At 39.7% G+C, this 15,720-nt stretch overlaps 1 protein-coding gene across 6 annotated transcripts in view; it reads left to right on the top strand.

The window, feature by feature from the left end:
* Nucleotides 1-10,510: 10,510 nt before the first annotated feature.
* igsf9ba (immunoglobulin superfamily, member 9Ba) overlaps nt 10,511-15,720 on the top strand; it is a 76,616-nt gene continuing 71,406 nt past the window's right edge. For all 6 annotated transcript variants that reach the window (XM_075473224.1, XM_075473222.1, XM_075473223.1 and 3 more), the window contains exon 1: nt 10,511-10,784. In XM_075473224.1, coding sequence (XP_075329339.1) covers nt 10,721-10,784 — 64 coding nt within the window. In that variant the 5' untranslated portion in view covers nt 10,511-10,720. The remainder of the gene's footprint in view (nt 10,785-15,720) is intronic.

Raw genomic sequence — 15,720 nt, 5'->3', positions numbered from 1 at the left:
ATCGATTGATCTACTTTAAAAATCACTACAAGGGCATCAGAGCGGAAGATGCACCCTCCACAGACCGGAAATGTGAATCCCGATGCCAAGGTTCTTCTTGGTCTCTAATGTCAACACCTCTCACCCGCAGAAAGAAGAAGAACAAATATATATATATATATATATATATATATATATATGTATATATATACATATATATATATACACACATATATATATATATTTATATATTTATAACTAAGCGAGGCACATATATTTGATTATGAAACATTTAAAGAAGACTAAACCAGGATACGTTTGATTGCAATGTTTGCTTTTTATTCAAACACTCTAATATCACCTATGAGCAGTTTTATAAAGCTAACAATGAAGTGAAATTCCTATATACTATGAAAAAAAAATTTGATTAAACTCCAGGGAGGAAAAAAAACAGTAGGTGGCAGTGTATAACCAGAAATTACAATATCAGTCTGACCATAAAACAAAAACATCATCTAATGCAAATGTATGGACAGCATGGTGATGTCATAGTATTCGTGGTATTTTTGGAACTTCACCAAAAACGTCTGCAGTGTTTCTTCTAATCACAATAAACAGAAAAAAAAACTGTTCTGACTTCAATTGCAATGTTACAGTCCACTGAACATCCACTTAACCTCTGAATTCTACAATCTTGTCCAAACGCTCAAGTGAAAATGAACCAGTTGGCCTCTTTGAGCACTCCTGCGACATCACAACACCCTGTCCTGTTGTAAAAAACGTTGCTAGGCAATCAATCCTAGGCTGCAAAGCCCCTTTGTGGTAGCTCTTTGTTGAAGCCCGAAGAAAACTGTGTTTTTAAATGAAGTCACACAACAATTAAACATGCAGATTTCCTTCAGAACGACTGACTCCAGGAGTTATGCAAGGTTTTCTTTTTTAAAAATAATAAATGCAAGGACATAGAGGGAAAAGAATAGTGTGCGGAGAAAAATGTGACATTTGAATATTTAGAGATCAATTTTAAACAGTGACAACCTCTCAGCATGACAGTGAGTCAGGTTTGCAGCGGTATATGACTGTTGTAAGACGTGTTTGTGCCACAATGCATAAATTGAGTATGTATCTCTGTGCAGATAATATTAATGCAGTACAGTTAGTTTGGGATTTAATATCAAGCATGTATCCAGTCTCACACCCTAAAGCGCCCTTCCTGCAAGCTTGACAGACAGGTCTAACACCAGCCGAGGTCAAGTTAAGGTGTTGAATAAGCACAGGATATTAAAACATATCAGCCAGCAACATTATTCAAAACCACAGTGCACTGAAAGAGTATGTGTCTTTTCCATAAATGAAGAGTATATTGCTCAGGTACTGCTGGCTGAATAAATGTACACACTTTGTACATTCTTATGAGTTTTAGCTTTCGCAGCAGCAGTACACCTATTTGAGAACACAGAGAAGACAGTTTTGCCCTTCAGTGGATAGCATCATAAGAAAAAACAAGAGATTTATCAAAAATTACCATTGCTTCTGAGTTTTTGCTACGCTTTTTATTTGGATTATCCCTAAGTGTATCTATCTGCCTTCACACCGCATTACAAAGTAGTAGTTTGTCTGATTTCTTTTTTTCATGACAGTTTGTCATCACAGTGTGATTCCCCTTAAATGCAAACGCTCTAAAGGTTCTTCAAAAGACTGATCTTTTATGATCACATGCATCTTCTACTTCAGGTGAAAGCTATAGTCAGTAAATCAAAGTCAGTAAAATAAAATATTTTGTCATTGTGTGAACTGCAAAATCTTTAGATATTTTTTTTTTTTTGACAATGCCAGCAATCAATCCTTGAAATGTTTCTTACATTCAAAATCTTTGTTCTGCTCAACTTCTTTGTTGACACTGACTGCTTATGTCATTACACAAAGCTGTGAGTTTTGTCCAGACTGATGTTGCTGTGCCACGCAGAGCTATCCAGATTCCACTTTTATCAGCTGGAAAAGGTTTACAGGGAAAAGTCAGTCCTACACACCAGCAAACAGATAGAAAATGTGAACATTTTTTGTGCATTTCTATGCAACTACAACTTCAAACCTCAATACTCAACAGACAAAGCTCGCATTATGTTGGTGAACATCCTGCTGGTCAGCCCAAAGACTTTTGTCAACATCCTATCTGCTGTTTTTCTACTTCTTTGTGATGCACTGGGGGGAAAAAAATCTCACTCTTCAGGTGCAAGCATCCCCCTGCAACAAGCACCTGCGATGTCCTGCAATGTTCATGGCATCTAACAAAAACATTAGATTAATGCTCATGTACTTTTCTTCTCCAAACTGGGAAGAACTGTCCAGTCAGATTCAGGTACAGGCAGAAAGTTGGAATTTGTCTTTGTCATTCTTTCACACTCAGCAAACCATGCAGTTCCTGAAAAGTTTGGCTCAGTAGCAAAAAATGATTTGGCAAATTTGGTCCAGCCAAAGGTGGCACAGCGGTGTGGTGGTTAGCAGGTTCCCCCTGAGATTGTTGTTTTTTTCTAGGAACACCAGCATCTTCTCGCAGGTCAAAAACAAACTCATTATAGCTCTGTGATGGACTGTGCAGTGTGTATTCCAATTATTGCCCAATTACAGCTTGGATAACTTGTAACAACCCTGAGCAGGATGAAGTAGGCGTGGCATATGGTTGGATGCCCAACTAAATTTCTTTTGTTTAGTGTTACTTTAACACCGATATTTGGAAAAGCTGGGAGAAGTTAGGTGTTTAAGTGCTGGAATATTTGCTCACACTACTCAGAATCAGCAGCTCACAAAAACAAGAATGTTGTTGTTTGTGCTTCAAGGTCAAGAAATTTCTGTGAAATTAATGTCACCTGGCAGGTAATTTGATCATTTATCCAACATAACATTCCACATTGTAGATATATCAGGAACATACATTTATGTCTGATAGAGTTAGATCACAGAATGGCTCATTTTGAACGCAATTCCTCAAGCAGCTTCAGAATCTGTGAGGAATGACTGAGGATCAACACGCTGGTTTTGATAAACTAGCTGTGCAGTGGTCACTCTGCACACATGTTCCAAAACACATGAAATCTGCTTGAATGATGAGACATTCAGTAACTTATGAGAAAAATTGTAACTTCTGAGCTACTGGTTACGCAAAACAGAGAGAGGAGTTTGAAGAAGCTAAATTATTATTGATGAGAGTTCCGCTGTGCACCCTTTAAAAAAAATACTTTTGGTTTTTCTCAGTTCAAACAGGGAGGGACATATACAGCAGCTATACTGCAGCATGTCAATAACACACTGTCACACAGGTCTGCATCAGACATTCACAGACTAATGGACAACTACATGTACACTCTATACAAAGCAGACCTGTCTTTTAATTTCTCTTAAGGAAGCCTGGAAGTATGATTCACAGTTAAGAATTCACACATATTAATGGTTCATAAAGTTCGCTCTCAAGATAAATGATATGCAGGTTGGATAGATTTGGGTATATCATGATTCAAATAAATGCTAATGTTTTCTTTCTGGATCTGTACTGGTCATGACTGTCACTTTTTCTTTGATACATTTTCACATCTCTAAGTAACCCTCTGTGAGAATCAGAAGACTGCTCCTCCAAGATTCCCATAAAGCCCCCCCACCCCCTCTTTGCAGCTATTATTAGTGCGCTCATGAAGCGAGACATCTCCCTCTCCTCGCAATATTTCTGCTGCTTATTGTTCTTCCACTGACTCCTTAATGTGAGTTTATCTAAGCTGCAGTCTGCACTTGGAACTTTGGAGATTCCCAGGGTTATGTAGCGTTTGAGTTTTTATTCTGCATATTGTAGACTGCAGCTGACACACATTTGGCTTCGGCTTTAAAAAGCTGCAGGGCTCCTGAGAACAGGAGGGAGACTTAAAGAAGCAGCTTGAGGTTCAGATAAGGAGGCAGCTCAAATTCCCAGACCTGACAGTCAGATGGAAGAGGCAAGCAAATGAACAAAGCAGGGGAGGTTAAAGTTTCACATCATAGTTGACCCATGGGACTCTTTCCATCATCTTATTCACATCACAAGTGCAGGAAGTTGTTCCAGTATGACAGGGGCGTGTTATGCTTAAAACTTTTAGCAGTATGTTTGGCATGTTTGGTCTGCAACACCTGTGGGTTGTCAAGTTACCTACACATGTGTACCGCAACCCACATTTTCCCAGCAGAACATCCCATTGAAACTCAATGATGCATTTTCCTTTTATTTAGATTTAAAGTTAGCTGTCATTGTGTACTTCAACTCCATGTATTTCAGTACTAAGTATGGACATATATGTGGGTCCAAGTTACCTTTCAGGCAATAAAGCATGGACTCAAAAGATGAGGCCTGCATCTAGCCAGTGTTTTGAGCCCAGATACTCCAGTGTCTTAAAGAAAATTATGTTGTCTGTGATCCACCTAGCCATGGTGACATAAATTTTGAACATAAGACAAAGGAATTGTAGAACTGCAGTATGGACACAGGACCACCACAATTTCACCACCGTTGAATTATTCAAAATGCTATTCCTACTTCTGTTTTGCACTTCCAACATAAGCTGTCCCCCATCGATGTCGTTCTACCCAGTCTTGTTGGAGTGTGATAATAACTGTGAAAAACTTTTGGTCAAATTTCTTTCAGCTTTTCTAGCCACAGCCTGTCATGATATTCTGCCATTCCTCTCCATCAAAGATTTTTGTAAGGGTCTCAATTAGACAATAACAAATGATACATCTAGACAATTATAATGATACATAGTTTGCCAATCTATTAAACTGTAAAGCTGACATTAGACATACCTTTGGCATGCTCAGGTTTTCCGTGGTCTCAGATCCACTATACGGTGTTTTTTTCAATACAAATAGAGGGATTGTGCCCATCTCATTCACAGAGGCTAAATGTCTCTGGGATGCCACAGATCAAGAGCCTCTACAGCTTTTTTTTTTAGCGCTGTGGTATTCATAGATTTCACAAATGAGCTGAGAGGAGATGCACAGATGGAAAAGATGGCTCCTTAATTTCAATGTGAGCAGAGGATCTTTAAGTTAAGAGTTTTGTTTCATTTTCCCAGTGAAGAAAAAGACTGTAATGTGCTTTTGATATTAATAGCTGGGTGTGTTTTAATTAGACTAAGCTATAAGACGTGCTATTTCTTACAGAAACATACACCTGCAGAGAAATGTGAAGCCATGGCAACTGTCCATATTACCTCCACATGAATTTGGTTAGACATGTTTTAATTGAACACATACAGGCACAAACAACATTCATTCCATGTGAATTTTTTATAGATGGACGTTTGCTCAATGTTCAGTTATTGATAGGCACATGTGCGTTATGTAGACTTGTAGGATGCTATTGTGATTTGGAGCGCTGGGAAGACGGAAGGTGGAGCTTCACTGCTCCCATATTTTTTCCTTTAGGTCCACTATTTTGTTTGGTTGTTCTGAGGCTCTGCTGATGACTTCTGAACATGACAAGTGATTCTCATATGAGGAGCACTGCAGAGAATCAAAGTGACTTTGAGGCTCTGAGCTCTCCTGCCACCACAGTATTTGTGTCCTTGACAAATGCTTCACAGATGAGGAGAGACAAAGACACAGGGATGTCAACTTCTTTCTGCCCTGAAATTCAAAGTTCAGTTTAGCATACGTTAAAACACAAAAGTTGAGATTGTAATATGTATTTCACTACAGACATCTATTTTCTCTCTGATTAAAGTGTACTTCTTTTTTCCAGGTCCCAGATTTTGCTCTTATCCGCTTGAACAATCCAGGATCACATCAGGATACATGTTCCTTTAAAGCTTCACATTTTAAATTTCAGGTGTCAACTGAGAAAAAAAAACTGTTAAAAAATAACACCCTTTCACGTCACTGTCAATCAGATTCTACCCTCAATGTGTTCTTGTTTATTATTGATTACTATTGTGATGACATCACCTTCAAAATAGATTTTTTTTTCATAATCACAGGTGTATTCATAAGAGAAGAAGATATAGGATAATCAACACTGTAAGGAGGTTCTCCTGAGAAGCCACTCTGTTGTCAGCAAGAGCAAGAATCAAAGTAGATGAGGCTGGAATCAATGAGACTGGAAGCAGGAGCCTTTAGTAGAGAATATTCTTTAATACGGTGTACACCGGGTCATACAGCTTTCATGCATCAGAGGTAGGACCTCGAACAAAGAAACCAGGTCCTATTTATACTCCAAAGTACGTGCAAAACAACACGTCTGTCTTGTCCAGTTTCCAGACATCTTGGTTCCATCTTGACATGTCATAAGTTTTCTCTAAACCTCCTAGTACCATAAATCTCAAGACTGACTCTTCCAAGGTCCTGCAGCATCAATCAAGTTTGGCCTCTCCCAAAACCATACTATCAAACACTGAACTTGTCAAGTTCAAAACCCATAAATAAAATACATAAAAAACTAATAACCATTAGTTAATAAATTAATAAATGATCACATATGATCTAAATCACAGACAGAGTGTGTATTTCTATAGAAACTTTAGTTTCTCATAAATACCATTTTTGATTAAAATTAATTATGTATGTATGCATATTTAAAAAGATATCAAATAAGCTAACGTGTAAATCTGAAAACTGAAAAACAAGACTTGTCCCTTGTGAAACACTGCTGACCACTACTGGCCAAGCATGAATTCTAATTGGACGGAGCGTGAGGCTTTGGGGACACACAGAGCTCATAAAACACCATAAACAGACATGGAGCAGAACATGTGCTCAGCCGCTGGCATGCTGGACCGGCAGTGTGCTGCAGGCGGATTAGCAAGTTGCAGGCTGACTGACTGATGCTGTATAGGGCCCCCAGCGTACACTGTACATCCATATTTCTCTGTCACTAAAGCATCTTGCTCTGTGGAAGCACTTGGGCCTTTGCGTGGTCACACACAAACAAATGTAAAGAACATGGGAATAAAGGAGCAGTGGCAGAATTTTCTGTCATCTTTGAAGACCATTATGGATTTCAGATGCCAAGTCCACTGCATTGTAAAGTTCTTATTCTGTTTTTCTGCTCTGGAGAAGATAGATTAAAGGCATCACCGGTGTAGACATCTGAAAGTTGCCTGCTCACTGTGATGACAGACTGAGAAGCGCCCTCCAGGCGACGACCCTAAAAATAAACAAGCGTGATGTTCTCGAAGAAAAATATCTATAAATGTTTCATTCTATTAGTTTTTTCAGGGCACCAAAGGAACAGTTCATGCAGATCTTACCCTAACCCAGAAGTTAAACAAAAAGAACAAAAAATATTGCGTTTTTTGTTTTTTCTTAAATATAATTTCAACTCAAAAAGAGTCTGAGCTACACCTTATTATTAATGGAGGTACTATTTTTTGATAAAAGTTCAAAATTACTCTATACCAAGTCCATTGGATATCATTCATACATTTTATGAGCACCATGAGCTTTAAGTATACATTCATGTTTTGCTGCAGCAGCTGCAGGGTGGCACTAGTTTTGTCAAATGGTCTCCAAACTAGGGATCAGGCTCCTCATAAGAGTCACAAGACAAATCTGAGTGGTCAGGAGGTGATTAATGAGTCTGAAAAGAGGAAAAAACAAAGCTCTGCTCAGCAAAGCTGCTTTGATTGGTTGGATTGTTCTCAGATCTTTGCTTATTTTGTGGAAATGTGAACCTTTTTATCTATTTGGGCCTCAAACGGTTACTTGAATATACATGTCTACAAAAGTTATGAATCGAGATCTCACTTTTGTTGTACTCAAAAATTACTTTTCCCTTAAAACATAATGGGATCAGTGTATTATATAAATATCCTTCAATAAAAGAAAAATGTTGATAATCCAACATTTAACTCAAAGGATTTAAGCGCTTTCCATTGAAAATAATCGTTGCATCTCAACGGTACCATGCTGCATTTAGAATTTGGAGACATTTCATGCTCCTGTCGCTTTGGTAGCAGCCATCCCCAGCCTCCCCGAGCAGAGCATAAATCTAATACTCGTAGAGTTACATAAGAGATTATCTTAACTGTTCTTATCTTTTCTCTACCCAGGCTTGTAGAAAATCTATTTCTACCCTGGAAAAAAAAGAGAAAAATCTCCTGTGGTCATGTGCAGCTAACATGACGTGGAAACAGACTCCAGGTACTGAAGGACCTGAACACCACACTGTGTTGTGGTATCGTGTCAGCACTGCTGTAACTTTAGGTGAGGGTTGGAGAGGGTATGTTGGTAATATGATCTTGTTTTGCTGTGCAGCAGTTGGTAGGTGACAACTCCCCAGTGATGCACCCTCTATGAAGAAGAATTTAAAATGTAGAGGTATGAGCAAACAGGGACTCCCTACAGCTATTGATGATTATTTGTAATTTATGAGTCACGGCTTGCACTGTTTGTGAGTCTTTCCCTCCGACAGGAGTCATACTGCTTCATAACAGGCACAATGCTATTGGTTTTCTTTAGCATCCAACGCTGGAACTCACACCTGTACCTGCTCACACTCAGAAATCAATGCAGCATGATGAGACTTGCTGTGAGGGAGGAGCAGATGGTACCTCCTCCATACCTGCTCATTGCAGCATGAGCTGGAGTTCGGACATTGTGAAACCTTGCAGAATTCTTTTGCAACAAAACCAAAATAAACAACACAAAACAGATTACACAATAACAAAACACAAACTAACAAACAAACTCTCACATATTTTGTAAAAGATGGCTTTAAAAAAACAAAAAAAAGTCTGTTTTGCTGTCCTTGCTTTTCTTTTTCTTTTTTTCATTGGGTTTTCTGAAATGTTACTTTTTGTAAAATCTTTTCATGTCTTGTGAAATGTTGTTTTCTGCTTTTTTGTGTGATTTTTTTGTATGTGTGTGTTTTTATATATCTTCTTCTGTTTGTTTCCTGATTGCTGTTGAATTTATTGAAATGGAATTGTTTCGTTCTGAAACGTTGCTGCTTTTGTGTGAAATGTTCTTGTGTTTTCGTACATTGAAACATTGGGTTTTCATTTTTGTGGGTTTGGTTTTGTTTTGGCTGTTGTTTTAGTTGGCACGTTTTCCTTCTTGGTGGAGTTTTTGTTAAGTGTTGCATTTTCTTCTTTGTTTTTTGTCTCTTTGCCATGTTTTTACTTGGTTTACTTACTTTTTACTTTCTGTTTGTTGTCTTTACAGAAATGTGGATTTCTCTGTTTCATTATGAAATGTTGCAGTGTCTTTGTAAAGTATTACACACTGTGTTTTCATGCTTTGTTTTCGGTTTTGTCATTGTGTTTGGAGAATAAAATAAACATTATTTTGCAAGGATTATATTCACTCTTCTTGAGCTCAAATCTCTTGGAGGTTACATGTGAAGGAGGGCTGTAACTGCACAGTAATAAGATACTAAATGACACTTTAATGTGTCACTGCTGGATTTAACATACAGATGGAGCTCATATGAGGGCTGAATGGTTAAAGGTTGAAGGGTTCATTGAATCCCAAACTGAGCCTGATGGTGCTAAAATCTTCAAATGTTTCCTCTGATTATATAATTTAACTGCAGGGCTGAAAATGTATGCAGACAGAAAGGAGGGTGTTTTATTTTTAGTCTCACTTTTATATCTTCTTTGATTTCAGGCAGGAAGATGACAGCCTCCAAAAAGAAGGGAGGAGGAGGGGAGACAGACAGGCAGAAATGTCGAGACGTATTCTGATGGAAGATTATCTGGTGTATAATATGGTCCTGCGATTTAACTCGGATGTCTTAAATGATAAATCGTGTCTGTGTTTCAGTAACACGGCAGCAGCAGCGGGCAGTGTGAGCGGTGATATTTGGGTGAGATCTGAGCTGATGTCGAGCTGCCAGAGGCGCACAGGCGTTATGAATCTTCTGTGGTCATGCATGTTGAAAACAGAGGGAGAAAATCCGAGGCAGCCTTATCACTGCTAACCATGTGTGCGCACTGGGCAGCGTGATGAATCTGTGTATCTTCGCGGCCGTCGAGGAAAAACAGGCGAACCGTGTTGTAAGCGTGTAACCACACCCATCACATGCAGCCAGACATGGCAAGGTGGCGGAAAAATGAGCGTTTTCTGTCGGCGACATGACAACAGCCGAAGGCGGATGAGTCACACACCTCCATCAGCGTCCCCCCTTTTCATCACTGATACAGTAAACCTGCAGCATACATGTCGGGGGGGGGTGCCAGTGCTGACATGAGGAATAATGCAAAAGGGCTGCGTGGATGAATGGATGATGGGCGGTGATGGTGCACGTGGGGCCAGTTTAGGAGAGGTATTTAAAGATGTGGACACGGCTCTCTGTCAATGCGCATGATACTGCGGTTCCACTACTACGGCACGCTCCAACTCACCTTGAATCGGCGCACGCCCGCTCCGCTGTCATTCGGGTGCGGGTGTACGGAGAACCAATACACGCCCCAAAGCCTCAATCAGCAGCCAATCCAATGACAGAAGAGGCGGACCTGTGGCTGCATTCTCACACTTGGTTTCACTATGCGCTCGTAAAACGGCTCCGTCTGCTACAAACGCGGCGGTGCAGGTGCTCTGTCTCTTCGGGAGAGGATGCGGATGGAAGGACGGGGGAGGGAAAGGATGAAGGGAAACGCCACGAGGAAAGAAAATAGGATATGAAAAGGGGCTTTTGCTAAGAGACCGTGAGGTGCAAGGTCGAATATGAGAGATTGGTTGAACGGGGCACTTTGCGTGGTAATAGCTGGTCGGCAATAGTACTATGATTTGGTATGTGGCCACTCTGATAGCAAGTGTATTCAGCACCAGAGGAACGGCCGCTCAAGGTGAGTTGAAGTGCAATTTATCTTGTGCTGCTCGTGGCGTGTGGTTTCTGCTGTGTGCGCCTGGTGCTGCTTTTTGTCACTGCGTGACATTTTTGCATGTTAGGTCATATGAACTGTGGGGCAGTTTCATTGTAAGAAATGGCTGCATATCTCATTTGTCACGTGAAAGTTCAGCCCTGGTGAAATCCTATCAGGGAAACAACAACTGCCTTGAAATAGCCAGGCTCATGTTCATGACATCTGAAAGGGGATGATTCACATGCCAGTGATAGCTACAGATCCATGTGTCCACCATGATAGATCACAACAAAGATAGCCTGATTGATGCCGCTGCTGGAAAGGCCGGTGTATGTGATATATGAGGCGCATTTATGTGATAAATTAGCGAGTGAACCGGAGGGGTAATGTTTGCATTGTATCATAGCAAGCAGTCCCATTTGAGTTCTCCAGAGAGGGGTGTGACCGTCTCAGCCCTCAAGATGGAAAAGTAGCTAAATAATGCATCACGTGTCAGATGAAATGCACTCTTGAATTTGATAGAGCCCACTGCTGCACGAATGGATTTGAAATGCTGAATTTTTACGCTGCACATGGACGGAGTCACAGTGCTGTGCGTGACGCACTGAGCACCTCCAGGCCGCCGCTCGCCCTGTGCTGATCTAAGAGGTTCACAGAATAGTCATTCCTGCACCTACAAACTGCACAGTATCCATTTTGTTCATATTTTTTCCCCCTGAGCACTCTGTATTGACCCATGTACTTACTTAACCTTGCTTTTCCACTTATGTCCAGAGGAGGGAGACATGTGCCAAGCTGTCGCCTGGTAACTGATCCCAATACCCCCACATACCCAGTCAGAACTGGTCTGCATACAGGTTGACTCCTCCTGTGGTACCAGCCAGGAGCAAGATGAGCACAACGCAAAGATTTACAGTGAAACACATTTGATCTTTTAGTAAAAGAATAAAGCATTTCGGAGTCGGGTCATTTTTTAAAGTACACCTTTAGCAGGCGTAGATGTGGCTAAATCATGTCAGTTCAAAGGTACTTTGTTGTATCGGTGCTGTACTGAAGGTAATTTAGGTCTTGCATTCTGGAAGAAAGAGTCACAAATCCCAATATTATCTATAAGTAATGACAAGTGACAGTTGGTCAACATTTTTCCAGATGTTTTCCAGAAAAGAACACCATCACACCAGCTGTGACTTACTTTTTAAGCAGGTACGCTGATGGTGTCAACAGCACACAAACCTGTTATGAGAGTTTAAGGATTTCTGGAAACAGTTGTGCAGATTTAGAAAAATGAATGATTTGGGAGAAAAAGATACCTGGCTTGTGTTAAGTAGTAATAGGTGTATAGTTTAGCATTAAGTTAAAATCTCAAGAAAAAATATTTACTTTGGCACCCTGGTGTGCATTTTTTATTTGTACTGCTTGCAGCTAATTAGCTAAACTAACCATCTGCTGGCTTAACCTTCACAGTTAATGCATACGACATGACAGTGGGATTGATTTCCCCATCCAACTCTTGGCAAGAAAGTGAATGAAGATATCTTGAAAAATCTTCTTTAAGCAAGCTTTCGTCTTTATAGAAAGCTGCAGCCATGCCTTCCTGCTGGACCTGATGGATGGTTATCATACCAACAAAGTGGTTGGTCCAAGCCTGACCATCATCTACCTATTAAAAATTGATAACACAAATCAAATCTTAATATTTTAGAGTAACCGGTTTGGCAGCATGGATAATGTAATTCAACTGTGTTCATGTCCTCCTTGAGCGGGGGCTGTGGGTCAGACTTTCAGGCTTTAACTTGCTCCAAAACAAAGAGAAGAAAAGTTGGATCAGAGCAGCTTACTTGAGCTGAAACTTGGCTCCTTTCTCCAGAGTGGTATTTTGCTGCATGTGCACTTTGCTCAGTGTCAGGATTGAACAAAGGATCAGTTAGTCTACAAATAGAAGTTTTCTTTTAGAAAATAACATTTGAAAGGTAGCTGCAGTTTTCTGGAACAGTCGCTATTTAATAATTTTGTTTTTGCACACATCATAACAACTTCATTGCAATTTTAGAGCACCATGATATACTATCGATGTATATTTTTACTCCCTTAAGTCACATTTCCACGTTGAGACAGTTGTAATTATGTGTTTTCAGCAATAATCAAAATTAGAGTAGATATTTGGATAAATATTTAGAAATAAATACTAAGAAAGTTATATATGACAAACTTCCAGGGGATAAGATGAAAAATCAAAACACCAACATATTGTCATATATCTTTAAAATTACTGTCACAGAGCTGATGGATTTAGTTTTGCTGAGCTTGGTCAGAACGTTGCTGTGTGTGTTCTCAGATTTAGAGGCGGATGGCACCTGCAAACATGCACTGAATGTGAAATATGAATATTTGCACGAGAAGTAACATTTCAACATGTCAATTATATTGGTGATGTAGGTGCTGCTCCTCCCTTACACTGATTTAAATCGTTATGGAGGGCTGTAAAGGTGGTGTCATCTGCAAAGATGTTTGCTTTAAAAATGTGAGGCATGTAAAGCCGCTGATGTAACTAAGATGAAAGAATTCATAAGAATGCATCAAGTATTCGATGAACCTCTTTTAAGATCATTGTGGATTGATAAGTTTTGGTTGTTTCAAGCTGTTCTCCCAAGACAAACGTCAGCTCCTTTACGGAGGCATATTGGGCCTTTTATCGATGGTATCAACAGCTAACCAACGGATTAAAACACAGTGACGCCAACACAATAAAGTTTTGCTGCATCTGTTTTTTTATGAAATACCTTCGAGCTGATCTTTAAAATCAGAAGTTAAAGCTCAGGTTGTGAACATTTTTAAACTAGAACTACATCTTCAGAGATTCACATGATGACTGGATTGGTGTTATCACAAATACATGTCCATCTTTGATTGGCTTGGCTAAATCATTTGTGTCTTGTCGAAGCTGTATTGTAAGATACATATTCAAGAGAAACCGTCTCTTTCCGACATTACCAAAAAACACAAACCAAACACATCTTTGTTGATGTTTTTGTCTAAATCTACGCAGTCTTCCGGTTTTCCTTATTGTATAACATGCGTAGTACCGCATCTCACGGGCTGACGTAAACTGTGTGTCCTGACCAGTAGTCATCTGTGCTACTTTCTTGCACTGTGCTTGTCCGCCCCCGTTAGACCAATATGGACGACCAGAGAGGGAATAGTGATGGGTTAACAAGGACATTTCTTTTGCATGAAAGACGCACAACTGAAATGAGCTTGAAATATGCTGCTGAATTCCTGCTCTGTAGCCCTGTCAGTTCCCTTTTGTTGTTTTGTTGCTGGATTTGTCTTTTGTGATTGCTGCAGTATCGACAAGGTCTTCATGGCAAAAGGCTCTAAGTCATAAAAGGCACCACCCTTCGTCATTTAATGTTTCGCATCATATAGGACAGTCAGCTTTTGCAGTAGCACAAATATAAGCAGGTACATGTTCCTGGAGGATTATTGTGTGATGTGTTTTTCAAAGCCCTTCATCACACTGTGCAGTTATTAGGAGTCTGATGATGGCTGCAGATCTTTTACTCAAGTCGACCGCTCTCAGTCTTATTTTGTCTTGCAGCTACGATCTAAAATAAACCGTGTTCATGCTGAATGTTGGGTAATCGGTCCCTTTGACATACACCTTTATCTCAGAAATTTTCAGTGAGGAGTGAGGAAGTCTTGGACTTTCAAGTGAGATGTTGTGTTATCCAGCAGGGATGATGTTGACTTAAAAAGATACATTAAAAAGTGCTGCAGTCTTTCCTTATTTTCAGATTAATTCATATATGTGTGAAGAAAACTTAGAGCTCTTAAAAAAGCACTTTAGGGATTCTACTGCGAGTTGTCCTCATCCTCCAGTGATGCACACAGAACATCTCAGGTATGGGCAGTCAGCCGCAGTAAATGGACATTCAAAGACATTGTTTTGTGCCAAGTGCCCATCGGGAAGACAACATATGGTCAGTGACACCCAGGGTTAGTTCAACAAAGTCACCGGTAACTTGGCAACCAATCAAGGTGGCAGGAGGGACTTTTAACAGCAGTATAGAGGTAATTAAATGTCATTGGCAAGTGTTGAGAAGTGGTATTTTTGAAGGACTATTCTTTTAGCTGGAGTCACTGCTGGCAGATAGTATTTTCTCTCAGGTATTGTGCGAGGACTTTGTGTTTTTTAAGTTTGTTCGAGCTGGCTTTTGGCCACCTGGTATTCATCTGTTATTTTCTCATTGTGAGCTGCCTCCCTGGTTCACAGGACCTGGATCGGCCTCATGAACCACATTTTCATTAAGGAAAGAAATGTAGAGCAGAAACTTCACTCGCATATCTGGGGCGTTCCATCAGAGCCCAGGAATAGTGGAAGAGTCGACCTTCTGTTTCTGTGGGTCCGGCTTCCGATTTTGGTTGACATAAAGACAAGAGTGTCTTTAAAGCTTTAAATGAGGCTGTTTATGAAAATGTTTTTGACAGCTGAATCTTAATTTGTGTGACATTTGCAGTGATTCTGCACAAGGGACATGTCTTCTCTTTAACCTTCTGCAATACACAGTGCAGCTTAATTACGTTTTATGTGATGATTGCTTTACTGTATTTGTTACAACTACAAAAGCAAAGTAGAATTTTTTTGAAGAATTATTAGAAGTTTGCTGGGAATTTTGTTTTAAGTATTTGGCATTGGAATTTTTTATTTCTTGAATTTTGTTTCGATTTACATTTTGTTTGACATGATTTTTGATATGTCATGATTTATTTTCTTTATGATTGTAAAATGAGTAAAACTACTCACTAACCTACACACACACACACACACACACACACACAAAACGGGTTGTTTTGCTTTGTGTGACCAGGAAGTTAAAAACCTTTTTATCTTTTTTAAACATGGAAAAAAAGTGGCCCA

The sequence above is a fragment of the Odontesthes bonariensis genome, chromosome 9, assembly GCF_027942865.1.
Source record: "Odontesthes bonariensis isolate fOdoBon6 chromosome 9, fOdoBon6.hap1, whole genome shotgun sequence".
Taxonomy (NCBI): domain Eukaryota; kingdom Metazoa; phylum Chordata; class Actinopteri; order Atheriniformes; family Atherinopsidae; genus Odontesthes; species Odontesthes bonariensis.
Note: the sequence above shows the minus strand (reverse complement) of the source record. Positions and strands in the feature narration are given on the sequence as shown.